The 24,804-nt window shown below is 37.1% G+C and overlaps 1 protein-coding gene across 2 annotated transcripts in view; it reads right to left on the reverse strand.

Moving 5' to 3' along the window:
- WDR70 (WD repeat domain 70) overlaps nucleotides 1-24,804 on the reverse strand; it is a 290,555-nt gene that overhangs the window by 157,642 nt on the left and 108,109 nt on the right. For both annotated transcript variants that reach the window (XM_027605240.1, XM_027605241.1), the window contains one exon: nucleotides 22,761-22,837. In XM_027605240.1, coding sequence (XP_027461041.1) covers nucleotides 22,761-22,837 — 77 coding nt within the window. The remainder of the gene's footprint in view (nucleotides 1-22,760; nucleotides 22,838-24,804) is intronic.

A 24,804-nucleotide genomic window follows, 5' to 3' on the forward strand; every position in this document is an offset into this window, starting at 1 on the left:
CACCAACTCTTGGTGTTTATATCTGTTGGCTTAAAGTAACTTTCATAAAGCAGAAGATGAGTTATTTTGAAATAGGAAAGGATTCAGAAATTGATAACTATAACTTATTGAAGACTCAAGCACCATCCTATCCAGAAAAAAATTTTCTTTCCAAGGTGAGTCTGAGCTAACTTCCAGGCTGAAAAGTACCTACAGGAAAACTCTGTTCTTGCATTATGGGATCTGTGTCTCTTAGCAAAGAGGGCTTCATATTCCTCTAAAGAAACAATCCAGAATGAGCTACCCCCATCCCTTTGCCACAAAACGTAGTGTTATAGGTGCCCAATGATCCTAAGAGATTGGAGGCACCCCGGAGAGAAAGTACCATGTTGTACTTATTTCTGTGCATTCAGCTCAAAACATGTACCTAAAGCAGGGCCTAACATACAACAGTAGATGTAAAATAAATGTTTGCTAAGCTTAACTGAAGAAAATTTTTCAGCTCTGGCCTAAAGAGAAAAGGTCCACCAAACGCAAATCTGTATCATCTTTCATTTCTGTATGACTCCCTTTTTGCCTCTTCTTCTGGCATTCCCACAGTACATATTTTACACCAACCACTGTTTTCACTCTGCCTTTCCTAACGAAAATGTCTATTTAGCATTAACTTACTTCTCTGTAGTTTTGGAATTGTTCTTCACATAGATAACTGGTATTTCTTAAAAGGACAGAAATTAAATTAATGTACTCAAAGACCTTTTTTTATTTACTTTTTTTTTAAAGACTTATTTGTTTATTTGAGAGAGAGACAGGGGGAGGGGCAGAGGGAGAAGGAGAGAATCTCAAACAGACTCCACGCTGAGCGCAGAGCCGGGCACGGTGCTTGATCCCAGGACCCCAAGATCACGACTCAAGCCAAAACCAAAAGTCAGATGCTCAACTGGAGCCACCTAGGTGCCCTGATTTAAAAAAAAAAAAAAAAAAAATTAAGAATATTAATAAACTCATTACATGTTGGTGGATTTTCATGAAAAAATGTGAAAATCAAAACAGGTCGCATGAATATATAACAATGTTTTCCAAAACAAACAAAAATAGTACAAAATGTGGCACCATTCTACAGTTTCACAAATCACTTTAAAGTGTGGCTTGATAGAGGACAGTACTTAATACTTCTGCATTCAGTCTGTTACATATGTTGTTCTGGTTAAATCACAAGAAGAAAATCCATCACACAGATATGTAGTGGGAAAAAAGAGTATTTTAATAGTTCTTTCATACAATTGTGGATATTCTTTGATACTATGCCAAAACTCAACAAGAAGTAGTTTCTTAAAAGTTAGTTGCAGTGCAGAACCTAAAACCATGACAGTTTTCATACTCTTACATTAAAATCTACAGGTTGGGTGCCTGGGTGGCTCAGTGGTTAAGCGTCTGCCTTCGGCTCAGGTCACGATCTCAGGGTCCTGGGATCGAGCCCCATATCGGGCTCCCTGCTGGGCGGGAAGCCTGCTTCTCCCTCTCCCACTCCCCCCTGCTTGTGTTCCCTCTGTCACTTTCTCTCTCTCTCTCTCTGTCAAATAAATAAATAAAATCTTAAAAAAAAATCTATAGGTCTATCATATATTATGAATGGATCCTTTACCTGTGCACGATTTTATAACATGCACTGAAACTACTTTGGTCATTTTCTGAAACTAATGTGGCATTGTGTGTGAACTATACTGCAATATAAAAACGAAAAAAAAGGAAAATACTGGTCAATGGGTTATGCAAGTCCTCAAAATGTTGATACATTTCATTGTACAATTGAAAAAAAAAAAACCACTCATTAATGTGATAACCAATCTCAATATAAAAAACAAACCACTGGAGCACCTGGGTGGCTCAGTCCTTAAGCATCTGCCTTCGGCTCAGGTCATGATCCCAGGGTCCTGGGATTGAGCCCCATATGGGATTCCCTGCTCAGCAGGAAGCCTGCTTCTCCCTCTCCTACTCCCCCTGCTTGTGTTCTCCCTCTCGCTGTATCTCTCTCTGTCAAATAAATAAATAAAATCTTTTAAAAAATAAAATAAAATAAAAAAACAAACCATTAAGTACCAAGAAGCTGTCAAGCTCAAAGGAATATTTACAAATCTTTTTTTTAAAGATTTTATTTATTTATTTGAGAGAGAGAGAATGAGAGATAGAAAGCACGAGAGGGAAGAGGGTCAGAGGGAGAAGCAGACTCCCCGCTGAGCAGGGAGCCCGACGCGGGACTCGATCCCGGGACTCCAGGATCATGACCTGAAAATTTAGAATTTACAAAAATTCTAAATTTTACTTGAAAGCACAAATTGTATCATTGGACACAAATACTACCAACTGGTTTCCTTAAAATGACAAGTGACTTCAGTTTTTTCATGATTGATTGATTTGTGGGCGGGGGGGGAGAGCATGCAAGCGCAAGTGGGGTATGGGGCAGAGGTAAAAGGAGAGAATCCCAAGCAGACTTCCCGCTGAGTGCAGAGCCTGACATGGGGCTCAATCCCAAGACCCCAAGATTATGACCTGAGCTAAAATCAAGAGTTGACGCTTAACCAACAAAGCCACCCAGGCACCCCAACTTCGTTCACTTTCTTGATAAAATGTTTACCAAATGCCCAGCATGAATAACCATAATTTGTCTGTCAATGGTTCTTTCGAGTAAAAATGATGTTTGTTCCATGAAAACATAGCAGTTACCTCACAACTGAGGCATGCAAGTGCTTCTCCTCCAGACAGCCAACGCTCAGATAGGCATCAAGGTGTAATAGAATAGTAAAGATGTACTCAAAGGTTAAGATTTAATAAAACTAATAATTTTTACTGCTTCATCAAAGACATTGTGACATAAAACTAGCTTTTTTAAAAAATTATGAGTGTGTGGCAGTAAATACAATGGTTTCTAATAAAGTCTACTGCCACTGCATTGATTAAAGCCAAGACGCCAGCAGCTTCACCCACCATTGCTTTGGTGTCATCAGCACAAATGCCAACACAGTGAAAAAGTCAAATTATGCCTCGGTGTTACTACGGAAATAGTGTCGGCCTTGCAGACCAGCTGAAAGGATCTCAAAGACTTCCAGAGGTCCACGGATCGCACCATGAAAGCTGCTGTTGCAAAACACTATTTCATTCAGCATTATCTCCCATATATGCTTACATTAGAGAATCTGCCACATATATTTTATGTTATCCAATAGCCAACCACAGTAAATACATTCCAATTGATGATGCCAGTTTCCTACACCAAGAGAAATCATGTGAAAAGGGCGCCAAAAGATTTTCACAACTGTGGGTGGAGGTGCTTGCTCTGCCCCTGGCTAACTATCTGTGTGACCTTGGGTAAGTCACTTCGCTGAGCATCAATTTCCCTATCAGCAACAGTAGGTAAGAGCTCGTCTAGCTCAGTGATTCTCACCTCAGGGGTGGGTAGCATATGGATGAAGATCAGATTCACTACAGATGATGAACAGTGTTACTGATGGGAGTATGTTTCATATTTGAAAACTCTCCAGGCAGAAAAAAGAACCACTAACCTAGCAGTATGAAAGCCACTCATTTTATAAAATTTTTAGAATATGGTTATAATTGCCCCACCTTTGCCCATCCAATTTACTCTCTATAGAGATGCTAGAGTAATTTTTTTTAATGTAAATCTGATTGTGTTACTGCCCTGCTTAAAAGCCTTTAACCTCTTGTATATAGTTGCCCTTGGAATAAAATCCAATGTGTCCAAAATGGTCTATAAAGCCCTGCATGGCTTGGCCCCACCTACTTCAGCGAATTCATCTCATGCTGCCCTCCACCCTGCTCTACTTTAGTGATGTTGGTTTCTCTCAGTTCCCACAACAGGCATTTCAATGTAATGTCTCCTCCGTCTAGGATGGCATCCTCTTCTCTCTGCCTACCAATAATCACTCATCTTTCATATCTCAGCTTAAACATTATGTCCTCAGAGAAGTACTTACTGACTCCCCAGTCTACTTTAGGTCTTCCTTATATACTGCTCCTTCATAGGACTTTACATACCTTTAATTATTCAGTTATTTACTGTTCATTGTTTGCTTAATTGTTGATTACTATGTAAGTATTTTCACTATATTATAAATTCTACAAGAGCAAGAACTACCTCATTTATCCAGGCTTGCTGAGGCTGAGCACATAGTAGGTTGTAAATATATGTTTGCTGGTTAATAAACAAAATGGTTTTACAAGAACAGAATGGAATTAAGAATATTAAAAGTTGTGTAACTGCAAAGACACAAATGTAGTGATCCGAAGGGGTATGTGCACCCCAATGTTTATAGCAGCAATGTCCACAATAGCCAAACTGTGGAAAGAGCCAAGATGTCCATCGACAGATGAATGGATAAAGAAGATGTGGGATATATATATATATATATATATATATAGAGAGAGAGAGAGAGAGAGAGAGAGAGAGAAAGGAATATTATGCAGCCATCAAAAGGAATGAGATCTTGCCATTTGCAACGACGTGGATAGAACTGGAGGGTCTTATGCTGAGTGAAATAAGTCAATCAGAGAAAGACATGTCTCACATGACCTCACTGATATGAGGAATTCTTAATCTCAGGAAACAAACTGAGGGTTGCTGGAGTGGTGGGGGGATGGGAGGGATGGGGTGGCTGGGTGATAGACATTGGGGAGGGTATGTGCTATGGTGAGCGCTGTGAATTGTGCAAGACTGTTGAATCACAGATCTGTACGTCTGAAACAAATAATGCAATATATGTTAAGAAAAAAAAAAGAAGAAGAAGATAGCAGGAGGGGAAGAATGAAGGGGAGTAAATCGGAGGGGGAGACGAACCATGAGAGACGATGGACTCTGAAAAACAAACTGAGGGTTCTAGAGGGGAGGGGGGTGGGAGGATGGGTTACCCGGTGATGGGTTATTAAAGAGGGCACGTTCTGCATGGAGCACTGGGTGTTATGCACAAACAATGAATCATGGAACAGTACATCAAAAACTGTAATGTACGGTGATTAACATAACAATAGAAAATTTAAGGGAAAAAAAGTTGTGTAACTGCAAAGGATATATTTTCCTGTGGAAAAAATTAATTACATAATGGGTTATGAAAAAGAATTATAATCTGCAGGCTATTTGGGACATATAAGTAAGACTGCCTAAGTAAGATAAAGAACACTAACTACAACCATAGTTATGTGGTATAAACCAGAAGCTGCCCTACCTCTGCCCAATTCTAATACAGAAATAAAGCTCTGTAACCAAATTTTTGTTGGAATATTATCAGTGAACCTCATTTCCTCCATGAAGTCACAGCTATTGACTGATACTGCAAGACTTAAGTGACCATATGAAGTGTCTTAAACAAGTCTGTGCCAGTTGTATTTGTTAATAGATTAGTACAACTTTCCAAAAATATCATTTGTTTTATTCTAATTAATAGAACCCAGTCCATTATGGCCTGCAGTTAGTAATTTATGAGATATTTCTATTTAATAGTCTATCTTAGTACTATTATAATAATGGAAAAATATTATCAAGGGAAGAGTAAACTATTTCCACTTGGAGCACTTCTTAAAATTAAAACAGCAACAAAAGCTAACATTTTCATCAAGGCAGATTTTAAAAGTATTATCACAAGAAAGGATAGTTTATAGGACAGAAATAGTTTTGCAAGATTTAGAAAGAGGCAACTGAAAAGGCAAATCATTATTCACACTTCCTTGCAAAGTTCCTGTTAACCTGCCACCCTAAATTCATGAACTCTGTCAATATGAAACTGAAAAGATGAGGTGACAATTTTTTTGAAGTTGGAAATGGATTCAACAGGCTTATCTGGCATTATAGCAAAGATTCAGAAACAGGATACATATAAATTTGCCATGTAGTTCCAGAAACTTAGAAAAGAAATGGAAAGGATAATTTAAAAAAGGAAAATCACTTATTGTAGCCAAGTCTTTCAGGAAATGTTGGAGATTCAAAACAAAGAAACATTTTAAGCTTAATTATGAGTTTTAACGATTGTAAAATCCACAATATGGAAACACCTTTAATCCCATTCCTGCAATTACATTCAATCCATCAATTTTCACAGGAATAACATTCTTCTTCCTTTACAACTTACTCCATAAATGGCCAACAAGGCCACTACACACCACAAGAGAACTGGTATATTAGTCATACTTACAAACTCATTTAGTCACACATGGAATGGACTGGTTGTACTAATGGATGCTACTTTGCTTGACCTAGAAATTCCCAGAAGAAATTCAAACTACTCTCTATCACATTCTCGGTTAACCGAGGGATGCCAGGAAACAAGCATAGCGTTTAATACTGGAGACCTCCACATTATTCTTTAAAAATATATAAATGAATAAATAAGTATCTTGAAAACTGAATTGATGTAAGAGATGTACTGATGAGATTAATGATGGTTTCATATGGACTTCAAGATAAAGAAAGAAAATACTAAAGAACATCCTCCACAATGCATAATTCCTACATTATTGTTCAGTACTGATGTTCTTATAGCCAAAATAAGTTCCTACTGAACAACTGGGAAAAGCATACTAATAAAACATAACAAACTTGGATTTAATCAAATTTTCTCCAACATTTTTGAAGATGTGAACATTTTAAACTGGTTCAATACGGCAATATAGTAACACCTGAGCAACATTCTGTATAGAAGTTATATAAACTTATATCAAGGATAATGTGACATTAAATTTTTTTATAATTCCTAGAGATATGACATAAAGTTCTATACTATAAACATATGCTAAAAAACATACCTAAGGAAGTTGAAGGTACCAGGAAAATTATAAACCAAAGGCTATTCAAGCATAATAGAAGCTTGAAAATTAAAATGCTTAATTATAAATAACTCTTGCCTATTCAGTAAATTCAACTTCCCTAGTGATATTTTGTTAGCTTATTTTGTGTTACAGGATATAAATGACATTATATCTCAATTTTTTAAAAAGGGTATGACTAATAATTCCACATCCATTTCATTAATAACACTAAAAGACTGTGTTCTAGTTTTTTGAGATATTACATAAGTTATTAGTGGGCCAAATTATGTCACCAGTAAACACAGTAATATATAATTCATCTCTAAAGTCAAGCACGAAAATTTCCCTCTGCCTCTTGTCGTATTTATTACTTTAGACTAGCACCCAATTACTTTAAATTACTATAGAACCAAAATACTGTAAAATTACAGAATTATAATTTTTAGATCTCTAGGTTGTTTTTGATGTAGTATTTTCAAATTACTTCAAAATATCTCATTATAAAACCCTATTTTATGCCGTCAAAATCTCTAAGGTAAAACTAGTTCTAGAGTTCCAAATATTGGATGGTTCTCAATAACTATCAATTTCATTTTCCAACTAAAACATGTTTCCAGGATTTTTAGTGTTAAAGTACTATGTTGCACAACAGAAACTGAGAACACTGACATCTTTACACTTAAAAGAGATTACAAACAAAACACAAACAAAATCCAACCTCGGTCTCCTCGGTAACAAATTAACCCAGGTAAAAATTAACAAAAAAAAAAATTCTTTCTATATTTAATCAAACATTATAAATACAGGCAATAACTACAAAGATGGTTGAACTAAAGGTAGTAACTTAAAATTGCGATGATCACACATTAATCTGAATGGCGATCTTTAGAGGACAAGCACATCCATAAGCCCTAATTCTAAGTCCTAAACTTGACCTTTTAAAGTATCTGTCCTGGGGGCACCTGGGTGGCTCAGTCATTAAGTTCTGCCTCTGGCTCAGGTCATGATCCCAGGGTCCTGGGATAGAGCCCCGCATCGGGCTCCCTGCTCTGCGGGAAGCCTGCTTCTCCCTCTCCCACTGCCCCCTGCTTATGCTCCCTCTCTCGCTGTGTCTCTCTCTGTCAAATAAATAAAATCTTAAAAAAAGAAATAAATAAATAAAGTATCTGTCCTGGTAGCTGTGGAATGGGTTATTATTATTACTTTAAAATCTTACAGACTTTTTACCTACTGTATGTTTCTCAATATAGAACAGAAATAAAATTGGACTGAGTAAACACAAACTATTTTAAGAGGAACTTATACAAACCAAATGAATTTATGATAAAATTAAAAGATGTACATATTTCTTCCATCTAGACCTACACAGAAAGTTTGTCAGTAGAAGCTAAATCAAACACCAAAATGTGAACATCTCAATTATAACAGTAATTTGAGAATAGATTCTCATACTCTCAGAACTCATGAAGAAAAAGAGTTTCAGAAAGTGAGTGAATTTTGCCTTTTATCATAAGCATATTTCACCATTATCAGCAAATTTGAATGGTAAAATTTTCAGGATTTAGGCTCCATTGCTAAATCCTAATTAATTTTTCAAAAAGTTATGTTTCATGTAAAATTTGTTAACAAATGCTTTAAAATTATATAGACAAATTTTTCATTATCCCCACACTGAAAATAAAATCAAAGCTATTAATATTTTAAATGCTGGTGGCTACTGAAACAGATAGTTTTAAAAGTATCCTTATGGCTTTAAAATGAAAACCTATGAGAGTATGTTAAAGAATAATTAGAAGTAGATTTTAAAAATCAAAGAATTAAATTAGATAAAAGTAATACCAGATATTGCAGAAACATGATCTAAACAGCATACTTCCTCTTTTAATTGAGGTATAATTGACATGTAACATTATATTCGTTTCAGATGTAGAACATAATGATTCGTTATTTGTATACATTGCAAAATGATCACCGCAAGTCTAGTTAACACCTGAAAGGAGTACACTGTTTCTACGAGAAATCCACCAAAAAGAACCATTAAAAATATAACCACCACACCTTACTTATTTGGCAGCATGGACAGTATAAAACTCCTCCCAGAACCAGAAAGAAGAAAAAGTCTTCCGGCAGCCAAAGATGGTAAAAATTAATGTGCTATTAACAACAAAAAATCATACATTCTGCTAATTGCTTATTCCCTCTTCTTCTGCACAAATTCTAAAAAAACCTACCCCACACAGCTTATGGGAAACAAAGAACTGAGAGAAACTGAGGCACTTGTATAGGCTGCAAGCCTACACCAACAGCAGCAAGAAGCAACAATTCACAGAAAGGGAAAACCAAAAACTGAAAGTAACAGTCAAGAACTCTAAAAGCTGTAGACAGGACTACATATACCAAGACTTTGTGAGGCATTTTATACCACAATGTAATAATTTATACATTATAAAGATGTTAAATTATATTCAAAACACTTATTAATAATATAGGAAGCTAGGGTATTTTTTAGGTTCCCCCCCCCCAAAAAAATAGTAAAATGGAAAAAAATACTTTGAGTTACAGAAAAGTTTACTTTTCTGGGATCCATTTATGTGAATCACTGCTTCTTAGAGAATTTTATAATTATATTTACACATGTTGTTGATTATAAAAATTAAGTGAAATCTGTCTAGCAGCCTTCCAGCAAAGGCCTGTGAGATCCAACATGCCCCACACATGCTCTCAAAAGGGAGATGCTCATCAAGATGTGAGAGAAACTAAGAAAAACTAAAGACTGAAAATCATACCGTCTTCAATCCAATTCAAACGATTCCAAAGCTACTCCTACACATCAACGCCAACTATGCACAAGGCTTTATACATTAAATCTAGATTACAATCCTGTGAATCAAGTATTACCCCATTTTATAGGAATCTGAGATTCAGTGGTAAATTACTAGTCCCAGGTCATGACCAGGGGTGGAGTACCCAAGTTGCTCTGAGTCTGGAAAGTGCATGCTCTTTCTATTATGCCATCCCAAAATTTGCCAAAAATTTTAATTGATATAGCTGCAACCAAATAAAAATATTTATTATACTGAATTCCACCAAGAGAAAAGCATTAACTAGGGGCAATCTTCATTTTCCAAAGTGTACTCCTGAAACACCAAACCCCCAGAGTGTAATAGGTGTTGTTGGCAATGGGAGAAAGATGGAGTTTTATCAATACAGCTAGAAAATGCTGATTTCTTTTTTTAATATAGTTCCCAGGATCTTTAACATACTTAGTCTTTGGCACTGTGACTCTCCAAGTGGAGGACTAAGGAACCCTTTCTCCATGGACACTCTACAGGTACTAACATTCCCAAGAACACACTTAGGAAATCCTGCTACATATAATCCAATGAAGACAATCCTGAATAATAGGTTCTCCACAATCTAAGTCAGCAGTGATATGTCGAAACTTAAAATATACTAAAAAACTATCCAAGAAAAAACTTGACCAAAGTAGAATGCAACTAGATATGTAAGACTGCTGACAAGACTGACTCCATCTTTGGCCCAACTTGTCCCAGGACCCTGGGAAGTTAATGTGTGCCCTGGCTGGAATGCAGGAAGCTTATTCTGATCTTCCCTAAAGTTGTTTAGATAACTAGTAGAGATAACATAGTTTCTTCCTCTCCCTTCCCTCTGGCACACAAATGGCACCGCTTTTTATATAACTACCCTTTGACCTCACCACAACACAATAAAATCTGTGGATTAAGGTCCAGGCTTTGCAGAGAATAGCTGCATAGCAACTGGATTGCCATCCGTCTGATCCCCCCTGTCAGTAAGTTACCCTAAATAAATCTCTGTGTAAATGATATGAAGTGGCTTGCTTTGTTTTTTCAGTCTCAAAGTGCCTTCTCAGTGTGGAGGACACTTTATTGTCTCTCCTCCACCTTCTAACAGGACAACATCCAAATAAGCCGATATTAAGAAGATCGACCCAACTTTTATTTTGAAAAGCTTCAAAGCTACAAGCAAGTTAAAAAAGCAGTACAATAAAGACCCTATATCCTTTCCAATGGACACCATATACCATAACATTTTGTCACATCTGTATTCTCAATCTCTCACTTTCCATATATATGTATACCCACATATATATACATATACACATACCACACACACAGGCATACTTTATTTTCAGTACACCATTTTAAAGTAAGTTGCATTATCACATGATACTTCACACCTAAATTTACCAGCTGGTATCTTCTAAGAACAAAGACATTCTTCTATATGACCTGATTCTACATTACACGATTCAATAATATCATCTGTATCAGTTAACAACTGATGCATAACAAAACATTTCCGAAATTTAATGGCTTAAAATGATAGGCATAAGTTACTGCTTATGAGTCCACCAGTCAGGTGGGTAGCTTTGTCCTAGCGGGTTAACTCATGTGTCTGTGGTCAGTTTTGCTAATCTACATTAGGGTCTCTCACAAATTTGGAAGTTGTCTGACTGTAAGCTAGGATGGCCTCAAATGGGAAAACTGAATTCTCCTCATCCGGGTCTTTCACTCTCTAGATTAGCCATAGCTTGATCAGATAGCAATGCTATGGTTCCAAGAAAGTGCAAACACACAAGAACTCTTAAGTAGCCTATGCTCATAAATGGCACACCATCATTTCTGCCACCTTCTGTTGGTCAGCCCATATTTATGAGGTGGGGAAACATTAGTGGGAGTAGCTGCAAAGTCACATTGCCAAGGGCATGGGTACAAGGAAAGATGAAGAACTGTGGCCATTTTGCAATCTGTGATATCACCTAATATCCAAATTTCCCAAATTGTCTCTTTATTGCCTTTTTTCTGGTGTTTCCTTCCTTCCCTCCTTCCCTCCCCTCCCTTTCCTTTCCTCCTTTAGAAGAAATAAGAAGATCAAACCAGGGGCGCCTGGGTGGCTCAGTCAGTTAAGCGCCTGCCTTCAGCTCATGTCATGATCCCAGGGTCCTGGGACTCCGGGGGGGGGGGGGGGGGAGGTTTTCACTGCTCAGCGGGGAGTCTGCTTCTCCCTCTCCTGTTCCCTCTCCCTCTGTGGGCTTGCGCTCTTACAAATTATAGGTTTCTATCCTTGCCATGCATCCTTTATTTTTTTTAAGATTTTACTTATTTATTTGAGAGAGAGAAAGAGAGCAGGGGAAAAGGGCAGAGGAAGAGGGAGAATCCCAAGCAGATTCCATGATGAGCATGGAGCCCTACACAGGGCTGAATTCCACAACCCCGAGACCACGACCTGAGCCAAAATCAAGACTTGGAAAGACTTTTTTTTTTCCTAAAGAAAACTAAATGGACTAGATATTAATGTCTCTAAATACTCATTTCACATTGTACAAAATAAACTCTAAATATGAAATTATGTTTTTTGCTTATAGATAACCACCTAATCATAGATCACTATATATACTGCATGTTCTATATGGTAACATCCTTGAGGGCCCAAATTAAGGCTTTCCTATATCCTTCTCCAAGTCCATCTCCTCTCTCATCACTTCCCTACTTTTCCACAAAAAGAATTTATGCCCAATACAGTAATCCTCCCCTTATCTACAGTTTCACTTTCCATGGCTTCAGTTACTCATGGTCAACCTGGTCTGAAAGCAAACAATCCTCCTCCTAACATATCATCAGAAAGTCAATAATAGCCTATGTCATTCACCTCACATCATATCACTTATGCATTTTATCCTCTTGCATCATCACAAGAAGAAGGGTGAGTGCAGTAATATATTTTGAGAGAGAGAGACACCACATTCACATTAACTTTTATTACAGTATAATTGTTCTAGTTTATCATCCGTTACTGTCGTTAACCTCTTACTGTGCCTGATTTATAAATTAAACTTCATCATAGGTAAGTATGTACAGGAAAAAAACATAGTACATATAGGGTTCAGTACTATCCATGGTTTCAGGCATCCACTGTGGGTCTTGGGATATATTCCCCATGGATGAGGGGGGACTACTGTACACATATTCAAAACCCCCGTATAAAGCTTTCCCTGATTCTTCCAAGCAAGCAGTGTTAGCAACTCCTCCTCTATACTCCCTGTACCTACCTGAGACATTGCTGGTGAACGTTTTTAATATGACATGAGCAGCCTGACTTTCCCCAGACCACAGCACCCTGGAGTAAAAACTGGTCTCATTCCAATTTTTTTTTTTTTTTGAAGTCTCTATTTCTTAATTGCAGGAGTCTAACCCTCAAAGACTCATTCAGTACCTGAGAGCCATTTTTCACAAGTGGGTCTTGTGGCTATTTTGTGACATCCACAAGGTCCTCCTCTTTAAGTCTGACCTAAAACCCACTTTCTCTGCACCCACCTTTTTTTTTTTTAATTAGCATAGACCCTACCTATTCTTCCACATGTCCTCCCTCCCAACTGTGGTGTAGAAGGAGACACTATGTTATAAAGTTTTGTCATCTCCCCAGTGTTTTTTATTCTTATCTAATACTGTCTATTCTTTCTGCAGCAACTCACTGTGAAACGTTTGTCTGTGCATATCATTATTTTCCTGCTTTGTCCTCAGCATTAACCGCACATAGAGGCAGAAGTAGTCACAACAGATATAAACAAATTCCTCTGAGACACAAATTCCTGAGTAAGCAATAGGAAACCCTCCAGATACATACTAGAAGCATCTGATTCACTCAGCAGTACCTGCGGGGCAGAGCCTGGGCTGAACTGGAACTGCTTTGTACAAATTCTGTACCAAGGACTCAGATCCCACTAGTATAGCATCACTTGTACCCTTACTCTGAGCACTACATATTATAAAGTGGCTCCAGGGCGCCTGGGTGGCTCAGTCATTAGGCATCTGCCTTCGGCTCAGGTCATGATCCCAGGGTCCTGGGATCGAGCCCCACATCGGGCTCCCTGCTCCGCGGGAAGCCTGCTCCTCCCTCTCCCACTCCCCCTGCCTGTGGTCCCTCTCTCGCTGTGTCTCTCTCTGCCAAATAAATAAAATCTTAAAAAAATAAATAAATAAAGTGGCTCCATAGCAGATCATATAAATTCACAAGTAGAACTGACTTCCACTGAATACGTAAGCATTTTTATCTTCATTACCATCTGGTTTAAATTAACATTTATTTCCAAGCATAACGTAGTAAGCTCTGCCTTGTTATCTGTTTCATTCTGGTAAACTTGGAAAAACCAAAAAGATTTCCCTATTACCCTCTTCCTTTTCATTTCATTCCTAAATTGGCCTGATCCCAGGTTTGTGTTTCATATTGAAACTCATAAAATCAAAAGGTTAAGGCACTAGCATCTCCAACTCACACTCAAAGAAAACATCATAATGTAACTGAACATATATGAGGCCAGAACAAAACAGTGAGTACCACCTTCGCCTCCAATAGAATAGTTTCTCACAAATCCTATCTGGTTCTTCACTCCTACTGTATCTAAACTTATTCATAATATGTGTGAGTTACATGAATGGCTGGTACTGACCTGGCCAGGACTGCCTCTCTACTCCTACACTGCTGATTGCCATAGCCTGACAAACACGTGTGTTAGCTAGCACTAAGCACCTAATACTATGGTAACACAGGAGGTGCTGAGATGAATAACTTTCATCCGGAAGCTATCTACACCATGGTCATATTATCCAAAATACTTATTTTCCAGTTGCCCAAAATGAGGGGAAACAGGGAGAGAGAGAAGGAGACTGGGGAAGAAGAGAATATTACAATTATGAGCTTGATGAAGTCTGATGAAATTATCCTAATTTAAATCCTAAATAACCTAATAAAATCTCCAAGAGAATAAAAAGTTTATAAGACATACAGTTGATATTTACCTCTCTGTCATGCTTACCAATGAAGAGTATGAGATAACACAATGAAAGGCAGAGTGGCCCTCTGAGGTATGAGACACACTAAAAAATATAGGCAGATTCCGCCCAAAGGTGCTAATTGAACTAATTACTGAACCATGGAACATTTCTTAATCCAGGATGAACTTCATAATATCAGACCTAAGAATTCTGATGATGCCTCATCAGATGCTAGTTGTTCCTAATAATTCATGTAGTTTTCCAGTGTGATGGCAAGTAACCAATATACCATGGTTATACTTTTTCCCCTAAAACCTATTTAAAATATCTTATAGAATGTTATAAGGTAAAACACTGGTTTGACAATCACACTGAAGTATAATCAAAAGTATCATCAATTTTACTTTGTTTATCCTGTTAACCCAGAGTTTGTCCAATAATAAAAACTTTTTACTCTAATATCTTAGAGTAAAAAAACAAAAAACAAACTACAAAAACGTGACTCTTGATCCTAGTTGTCTATTTTAAACAATGGAAACTTGTGATCCATAAAATAAGATGAAAACAGAGAGGGAGGGGCGCCTGGGTGGCTCAGTCGTTAAGCGGCTGCCTTCGGCTCAGGTCATGGTCCCGCGGTCCTGGGACCGAGACCCACGTCCGGCTCCCTGCTCAGCAGAGAGCCTGCTTCTCCCTCTCCCTCTGCCTGCCACTCTGCCTCCTTGTGCTCTCTCTCTCTGTCAAATAAATAAATAAAATCTTAAAAAAAAAAAAAAAAACAGAGAGGGAGACAAACCATAAGAGACTCTTAACTACAGGGAACAAACAGGGTTGCTGGAGGGGAGGTGGTAAGGCAATAAGGTGGGTGATGGGCATTAAGGGGGGCACGTGATGTAATGAGCACTGGGTGTTATATGCAACTGATGAATCACTAAATTCTACCCCTAAAACTAATAACACATTATATGTAAACTAAATTGAATTTAAATAAAAATTTTTAAAGAAACACTTATTTTTAAAAAGCCATCTACAGGGGTGCCCAGGTGGCTCATTCAGTTAAGTGTCTGCCTTCGGCTCAGATCATGATTCCAGGGTCCTAGGACTGAGCCCTGTACCGGGCTCCCCGCTCAGTGGGGAGTCTGCTTCTCCCTCTCCCTTTGCCCCTCCCCCGGCTTGTGCTCTCTCTTGCTCACTCTCTCTAATAAATAAAATCTTTTTAAAAATTAAAATAAAAAGGCAACTATAATACCAATATCATATCCCCCAATTAATAATTCCTTAATTATTATCAAGTAACCAATCATTAAATAAATCAATTCTTACATTTCTCTGAAAAAAAAAGATAATATATACATTACCCCTGTCCCACTAGACAGCCAGTAATTGTAAATATTTATATTTCAATTAAAGGTACATTCTTAGTTTTACAGAAAAAGACTTCTCAGTACATTTTATTCAAACTGATCTATATCAAGTTATATTTGTGGGCCTCTAGATCACATTCTTATGCTCTTTTAACTCTCTTCCCACCTCCTACGTTCATATGTCCAGGTCCACACACTTTTCCTTTAAGGGAGAACTCAGTCCAGGCACAATATTAGTACACTTAACAGATATTTTCCTGAAATTTTTTATCAAAGCATTTTCTTCTAAACTGCTCCTGCTTACTTCTAGTATTTCTTCTAAATTTGTTAAATCTATTTTTTCAGAAAAAAATCTGAGAAATTGTAGTTAAAAATAAAATAAGTCTTATAAATAACTTCTATATTAGAACTCTGGGTGTGGACTATAATGCAACTAGTTGGATGACCTTGGTGTTCCATGAGATTTTTTGTTTACAGCCATGTTCATGAACTTGGACATGGATACCAAGTAATAGAAAGAGGGGAAAGCTGCCTTATTTTAGGAAACCAGTATAATCTTGGTTCCAAAACCTAATAAAAAAACAATACAACAACAAAAAGTCCCCATTTATTTGTCAATATAAAATTAAAATCCTAAATAAAATATAAGTTTTGTAAATAGAGCAATATATTTTTTTAAAAAATACAAAGTGATCAGGGCACCTGGGTGGCTCATTCAGTTAAGTGTCCGACTCTTGATTTTGGCTCAGGTCATGATCTCAGGGTTGTGAGATCGAGCCACACGTGGGGCACTGGGCTGGGTGTGGAAACTGCTTGAGATTCTCTCTCTCTCCCTCTCCCCCTGCCCTTCCCCCTCCTCTCTCTCTCCCCACCCCGCAAAAATACAAAGTGATCAAGTAGGATTTACTATAAAAAAGCAAGAATGGTTTAACATTCTGAAATGTATTCACATAACTCTCTGTATGAATGGACCAGAAGGATAAAATCAAGATTACATCAAAATTCCACAAAAGCATTAAAGTTCAATATCTATGATAGAAATAGATTGAAATTTCTTTATTTAACAAAGTTATATATAAAATCCATCATACTTCAAGAAAAAATATATTAAAATAAAAGGTATTTAACCCAGTACACTGTTTTCCTTGTTTAGTTTTTGCTTAGGAATGGGGTGGGGAGTAGAGCCCAACACCAACTCCCAGCTGGTAAGAAAGACAAAGGAAACACCCTTAGACCTAAATATAGTCTGTCTCTGGCCAGACTGTGCTCATCCAGCACAGCCAGAGTGGTTCTACATCTCAAAAATCAAGTAGGGTTGCCCTGCGGGGGGGACAGGTAAAAGAGGGTAAAGACCACCTATACTGGCAAAGGACCTCTCATCATCTTCATCACAGTCAGATAATATGGTAGCATCATCACTGGGGTGCACTACTGGAGACTTCCAAGTGAAAGGAATTTGTCCTTCCAATGATGGAGAACACTACGAGTATTCTTAACGAGGCGAGTTCTTGTGCCCTTCCCTTACATAAAAGGGATTTCTATCTGTGAATGCATCTGTAAATCAATCACCATAACCTTTGTGACAACCACTCACAAAGTATCTGACTCAGTGGATTCACATCCTAGCTCAACCACTTAGAATCACGTGTCCCTAGGAAAGTCATGACCAGTTTCTTCATTTGAAACATGTAATAACATTACTACCTCCTCTATTGCTGTGAGGAGAACGTAAGACAAAGTGCTTAGCACATGTTAAGTGTATTGAACAGTACTGGCACAAGGAGTGTTAGCTATTATTAGCTATTACCACAACGTTATCTTGCTGCGCACGTGTGAGCAGGGAGAGGGGCAGAGGCAGAAGGAGAGAGAATCTCAAGCAGACTCCGCTCTGAGCATGGAGCCCGATGCAGGGCTTGATTTCATGACCCTGAGATCATGACCTGAGCCAAAACCAAGAGTCGGATGTTCAACCCACTGAGCCACCCAGGTGCCCCACAGTGTGGTTTTTGATTTGCATTTCTCTGATGATAAGTGATGTTGAGCGTCTTTTCATGTGTCTGTTGGCCACCTGGATGTCTTCTTTGGAGAAATGTCTGTTCATGTCTTCTGCCTATTTTTTAACTGGATTATTCATTTTTTAGGTGTTAGGTTATATAAATTCTTCATATATTTTGGATACCAACCCCTTATTGGATAAGTCATTTTCAAATATCTTCTCCCATTCAGTAGGTTACCTTTAGTTTTGTTGATTTTTTTTTTTAAGATTTTATTTATTGATTTATTTGACAGAGAGAAACACAGCGAGAGAGGGAACACAAGCAGGGGGAGTCGGAGAGGGAGAAGCAGGCCTCCTGCCAAGCAGGGAGCCCGACGTGGGGCCCAATTCCAGGACCCCGGGATCACCACCCAAGCCGAAGGCAGATGAGAAGGCATAACTGAGCCACCCAGGTACCCCATGTTGTTTCTAAAGCTGTACAGAAGCTTTGTATTTTGATGTAGCTCCAATAGTTTATTTTTGCTTTTATTTCCCTTGCCTCAAGAGACACACCTAGAAAAATGTTGCTAGGGTCAATGCCAGAGACACTTCTGCCTGTGCTCTCTTCTAGGATTTTTATGGTTTTAGGTCTCACATTTAAGTCTTTAATCCATTTTGAATTTATCTTTGTGTATGGTGTAAGAAAGTGGCCCAGTTTCATTCTTTTCCATGTACCTGTCCAGTTTTCCCAACACCACTGTTACACTATCTTTTTCCCATTGGTTATTCTTTCCTGCTTTGTCAAAGATCAATTGATCATATAATCGTGGGTTTATTCCTGGGTTTTCTATTCTGTTCCATCGATTTATGTGTCTATTTTTGTGCCAGTGCCATACTATTTTGATGACTACAGCTTTGGAACATAACTTGAAGTCTGGAATTGTGATGCCTCCCACTTTGCTTTTCTTTTTCAAGACTGCTTTGGCTATTCAGGGTCTTTTGTGGTTCTATATAAATTTTAGAGTTATTTGTTACAGTTATGTGAAAAATGTTGTTAGTATTTTGATAGAAATTGCATTAAATGTGTAGACTGCTCCAGGTAGTCTCAACATTTTAATAATATTTGTTTTTCCAACCCATGAGCATGGAATGTCTTCCCATTTGTGTCATCTTCAATTTCTTTCAACAATGTTTTATAGTTTTAAATATAGATCAGGGCACCTGCCTGGCTCAGTTGGTGGAGTGTGTAACTCTTGATCATGTGGTTGTGAGTTCAAGCCCTACGCTGGGTAGAGATTACTTAAAAATAAAATCTTAAAAAAGAAAGACTATAGGGCTTTCCCCTTCTGGTTAAGTTTATTCCTAGGTATTTTATTATTTTTGGTTAATTGTAAATAGGATTGCTTTAATTTCTCGTTCTGTTGCTTCATTATTAGTGTATAGACACTGCAACAGATTTCTATACATTAATTTTGTATCCTGTGACCTTACTGAATTCATGTTCTGGTAGTTTTTTGGTGGAGTCTTTACAGTTTTCTACATATAGTATTATGTCATCTGCAAATAGTGAAAGTTTTACTTCTTCTTTACCAATGTGGATGCTTTTATTTCTTTTTGTTTGTTTGTTTGTTTGCTATGGCTAGGACTTCCAGTACTATGTTGAATAAAAGTGGTGAGAGTAGACATCCTTGTCTTGTTCCTGACCTTACAGGGAAAGTTCTCAGTTTCTCCCCATTGAGTATGATGTTCATTCATGGCCTTTATTATGTCAAGGTCACTAGAAAATTTTAATACCCTGTAAAGTGAACGTTCCCATGTTTTTGATCTTCAATAATACTATAGGGCAGACTTAAGATTCTTTATTGGCTGGCCTTATAATTACGTTAAAATCTTAACCCTTTATACCATAGACTACAATACTTTATATGATCTAGTCTCTGCCTTCCTCTCCAAATTCACTTCCTGTCATTTCTACCTTTTCTATCAACCTACAAAATGTCAACAAAACCAGACATTCTGCCCCTCCAATATGCTCTAATACACTCCCTTCTTAAGGTCTTGAAGTATGCTGCCATTCTGGCCTGGAAGGCTCTATCTGCTGGGGCTGCCTCCTGTGCATGGTGTAATTCTCAACTAAAAGGTCACCTCCTCAGAGGCTTTCTCTGACTACTCTACATACAATATACACTTCTACTCTCTCTTTCTCTACCCTTTTGCTTTACTTTATTTTATTCTCAACACTTATTACTACATAAAACTATATTAATTTATTAGTGCATCTGTACCTGGTCTGTCTCCAAGCACTCACCTCCACTGAAATGTAAGCATCATGAAGGCAGAGACTTAGATCATATCCAGGAGTACCTGGCACACAGTGAGCATACTGTATTTGTTGATTGAAATAGGCGTCTGGGCTGATGTCCCACAGCTTAGCCCATTACTAATTACTACCCTCAAAGTCAAAGGCCAAAAGAAAGTCACTCTAACTACAAACCATCTGAATTTATTAATGGTAGATTTTTCTAAAAGGTGGTAAAGAGGGGCACCTGGGTGACTCAGTCGGTTGAGCATCCAACTCTTGATTTCAGCTCAGGTCATATTCTCAGGGTGGTGAAATCAGTGAGATCAAGCCCCACATCAGGCTCCACACTCAGTGCAGAGTCTGTCTGAGATTCTCTCTCTCCCACTCCCTCTGCCCCGCCCCCCATGTAAGGACACACTCTCTAAAATAAATAAATCTATAAATAAATAAACAAATGAATAAATAAAAGGTCTTAAAGAGTACGTATAATTGGGGTCTATGATTAAAGCCCACTGATCTTCATATAAAAGTATGGACAAAACCCAATTTGTACAGTGTAAAAGGAAACTGGAGCACATTTTCAAAGGTACAATATACTAGAACATCAGTGACTGGGCATGGAACTGAAGACTTGCTCTTTCAAAGAATGGGATAAACTACACTTTATACCCAGTAAAGTGATGTCATGCATTAGAACTTTACCCAAACTATTGTTCAGAGGATTAACAAAGTTAAACATGTTTCTTTAAACCCTATACAAACCATTTAAATGTTTATTGTGGACCACTGGCCTGGGAATACAACATTCAAAGTCTCTCAAACTTATTAGACCATGGAATGCCTTTCTTTAAATTACTAATTTACATATCCTGGATATCAATTTGGGATAAGCTTCTCTAGAGGTCATAAAGTTATTGTGTTAGCAACCATGAGAGCCTACCACTTGGCATGATCCTTAGTAGTTTGGAGAACAAAAGTTTTGTTTTGTTTTTTCCAATTGCTTTCTTCAGCAGAAGTTTTTAACCACAATAGCCTGGCTCCTCTATTCTTTAATAGTTGTTTTCTTCCAACACTTCTATCAATTTATTTATTTTCTTATTTTACTACACTGTATAAAGTCTCTAAATCTACACTGCATAAAGGCTCTAAATAGTTGTGGGCATCTTTGTCTTTTTTTTTTTTCTTGTCTTTTGATTTAAATGCAAATAGCTCTAGTACTTCAATATATAATACAATATTTATTTTAAATTTTGGTAACTAATTTTTAACAGGTTTTGCTAATTTCTTCTTATTTCTGTTTTACTTAGAACTTCAACTACGAAAGACTACTAACTTTTGTCAAATGTCAATGTTATATAATATAACATCATGTGATTTGTAACTTTTCACTTATTTAATAATGAATTATGTTGAAAACTTCTTGATGGCAAAATTTCCTAATTGTAAAATATCCTAGCATTCCTAGAATAAACCTTACTCGGTCATGGGATACTATTAATTTAGATTACCTGCTAAGTTTAATTACTGAAGAAATCAGATACTTGATTTGCTGAAGTAAGGAATGTCACTTTAAACATACATAATTTAAGTTTTGGAAAGATAATAAGACAAAGATAAAAAAGAAATTAGAACTGCATAGTTCTATTTACCAGAAATTTTAATCAAATTGTATTATCCTGTTCCAGTCATATTCTGTATAGATACCCAAATTTTAGTTCCCTTTAGATCAAATTAATTTTTAAACTGTCGTATGGAAATGAAATTATGTCTTTTGTCTGTTATCCTAAAGATCAGCTCCAGAAAACATAAACTATCCAAGAATGTTAACAGGAATTTTGAAGGTAAATGAGGCAAATTATAAATATCAGAAAGTAAAAAGATGAGACAAAATAACCTAAAAACAACAATCTTTTTTATCTAAAATAGTGTTTCACCTAAATAACACCATCTATATTTTTTAATTTATAAGGTTTTCCATTGTCATTTATAATACCACAAATAGTGCATTCTTATGAACTACTCTGAATACTAAAAATTAATCATACAATATAACCATATAGGAAAAAGCTGCTCAAGTATTCCCTGTAGTATTCTTGAGTCCTAGGCCAACAGATATAATGCTGTAGAATCTTAATAACCATTTAAACAATTTTTTCAGTTATTATTTCCAAAAACCAATCACTTAAACAATAAACTTATATAAGGTATTATACTCAGATATCAATCTTTACTATAAAAAGTAACAAATTATTAGTCACAACTTCAAAGTCATTTGAGTCCACTTAATAGCATCAGTCTGATCCACTGATCTCCCTAATAAACTGTACTAGAATTTATATGAACCCTCTTTTTCATAGTTTCCATACTTATTTAAACAAAAAAGTAAAGACCAAGAATAATGTAAACATCAGGATTCCTAATACTCTATCTCCTACTTCACTGGCAAGTTTGTTACAATATAAATGTTAAAGAAAATAGTGAAAGAATGTATTAGATGATTTATCAACAGTACTCACGCATCATTTGAGCAAGTCATAAATTCTCCCTTTATTTTGGGATGCCATGAACCAGTATGAAGCATTGCTGTATGACCCTTAAAAAATAAAAATATAGGAAAAAAGATAGTTTAAAAAGATTCTTAAAAATAAAGTGACCAGAAACCGACATATCATACTTAAAAGTAAATTTTTAGTCCTCCCAAGAGCACACTATTTTAGTTATAAATATAGTATACTCTCCCAATTTTATTTCATAATATGCTTTGTTTATTTCACTTTGTTTAATTCACTGTATAACTCCCCTGCCTAAAAATTAACACAGCACTTATATAGAACAGGTGCTTCATAAGGAAGGAAATAGAAAGGAAACTGACAGCCTCTCTTTAGGAAACAATGGAAAAACCTAGTAAGAGACAGATAGGCAAAAAAAAAAAAAAAGAGAGAGACAGATAGGCCCTACTTTAAAGACTCTTTTCTCAATGGAAAATAAGAATAGAAAGTATTTACAAATAATCAAGGCAGAAGCAAGAGGCTGAGGGAAAAAAATCCACACTTCTTAAAAATGTGTCAACGATCTTAATTCTACATCTATAAGAATAAATATGTGAGAAAAGAAGAAATATCTTTAAAATGATTCAAGAAGATTAGCCCTACTAGTTATAGAGCATAATATAAAAATACTGTAATTAAAACAACGTAATGTTGGTATACGAACTGACATACACACCAAATCAACCAGAGTACATATCAAACATGAATATACACACACACTTCCCTTCTAGGTGCAAAGTCGGCTAGAGTAATCTCATACAGTATGTTCAGATGGGGCAGAAAAGAGCCTAAAACCTAATAAGAGCCAAATCTCTTATTCTGTAAGGGTCCAAAATAAAGCTTGCTGTAAGGAACAAAATGTGCATATTTAAATGACTTGGAAGGAAAATAACTATAGCTCTCTGGAGAGAATGAATTGGAACTGGAATATCCACATATAAACCTGAAGACCATCTATAGTCCAAATCGCCCACAATACCTCATACAGATCTAGCCAACTCCTGACAATCTGCTTATGTTGAGAGGGTACAAACAGGAACCAGAGATGTACAGTAGGGAAGCATGAACTGAAGTAATGGGACTAGATGGGAGGTTTGAGATTCCATTTTCTCTCCTGAGCTTAAGATTGCATATTTAACTATCAAATTGACACTTGCATTTGCGTAGGCATTTCAAACATAATAATAGGCCAACAGGGAAATCTTGATTCTTAATGTCTACTTCATTTGCAATCAACTTCTTCCATAATTGCTAAAACTACAAACTTGGAGATCATCCTTATATACTCCAACAACCATAAACCTAAAACCCCTCCCCACTGGAATTCAATCCCCTAGCTAGTCCTGTCAGTTCGGCCCAAAATACATTTTAAATCTATCCACTTTTCTCCTTATTCACCTCACCATTCTTACAGAAGCCAACATTACCTCATGCCTCTATGTCAGTTATTATACACTGTAACTGGTCTGACACTTGTCTCTACTTTTATTCTTGCCTCATGTGCTCCACCTAGCAATCAATACAGTCTTTTAAAAATCTCCTTCTAGGGGAAAAATGAAGGGGGGCGGAAATCAGAGGGGGAGATTCGTCTCCATGAGAGACTATGGACTCCAAGAAACAAACTGAGGGTTCTAGAGGGGATGGGAGTGGGGGGATGGGTTAGCCTGGTGATGGGTATTAAGGAGGGCAGGTACTGCATGGAGCACTGGGTGTTATACACAAACAATGAATCATTGATCACTACAGCAAAAACTAATGATGTACTGTGTGACTAACATAACATAAAAAAATTAAAATTAAAAAAATAAAAAATAAAACAAAATAAAAAATAAAAAAAATATATCCTTCTAGGGTGCTTGGGTGGCGCAGTCGGTTAAGTGTCCAACTCTTGGTTCCGGCTCAGGTCATGATCTTGGGGTCGTGAGATCAAGCCCTGCATTGCACTCCACACTCAGCGGAGTCAGCTTAGGACTCTCTCTCCCTCACCATCTGCCCCCACCCCCGCCAGTGC

Source organism: Zalophus californianus, chromosome 5 (assembly GCF_009762305.2).
Source record: "Zalophus californianus isolate mZalCal1 chromosome 5, mZalCal1.pri.v2, whole genome shotgun sequence".
Lineage (NCBI taxonomy): Eukaryota > Metazoa > Chordata > Mammalia > Carnivora > Otariidae > Zalophus > Zalophus californianus.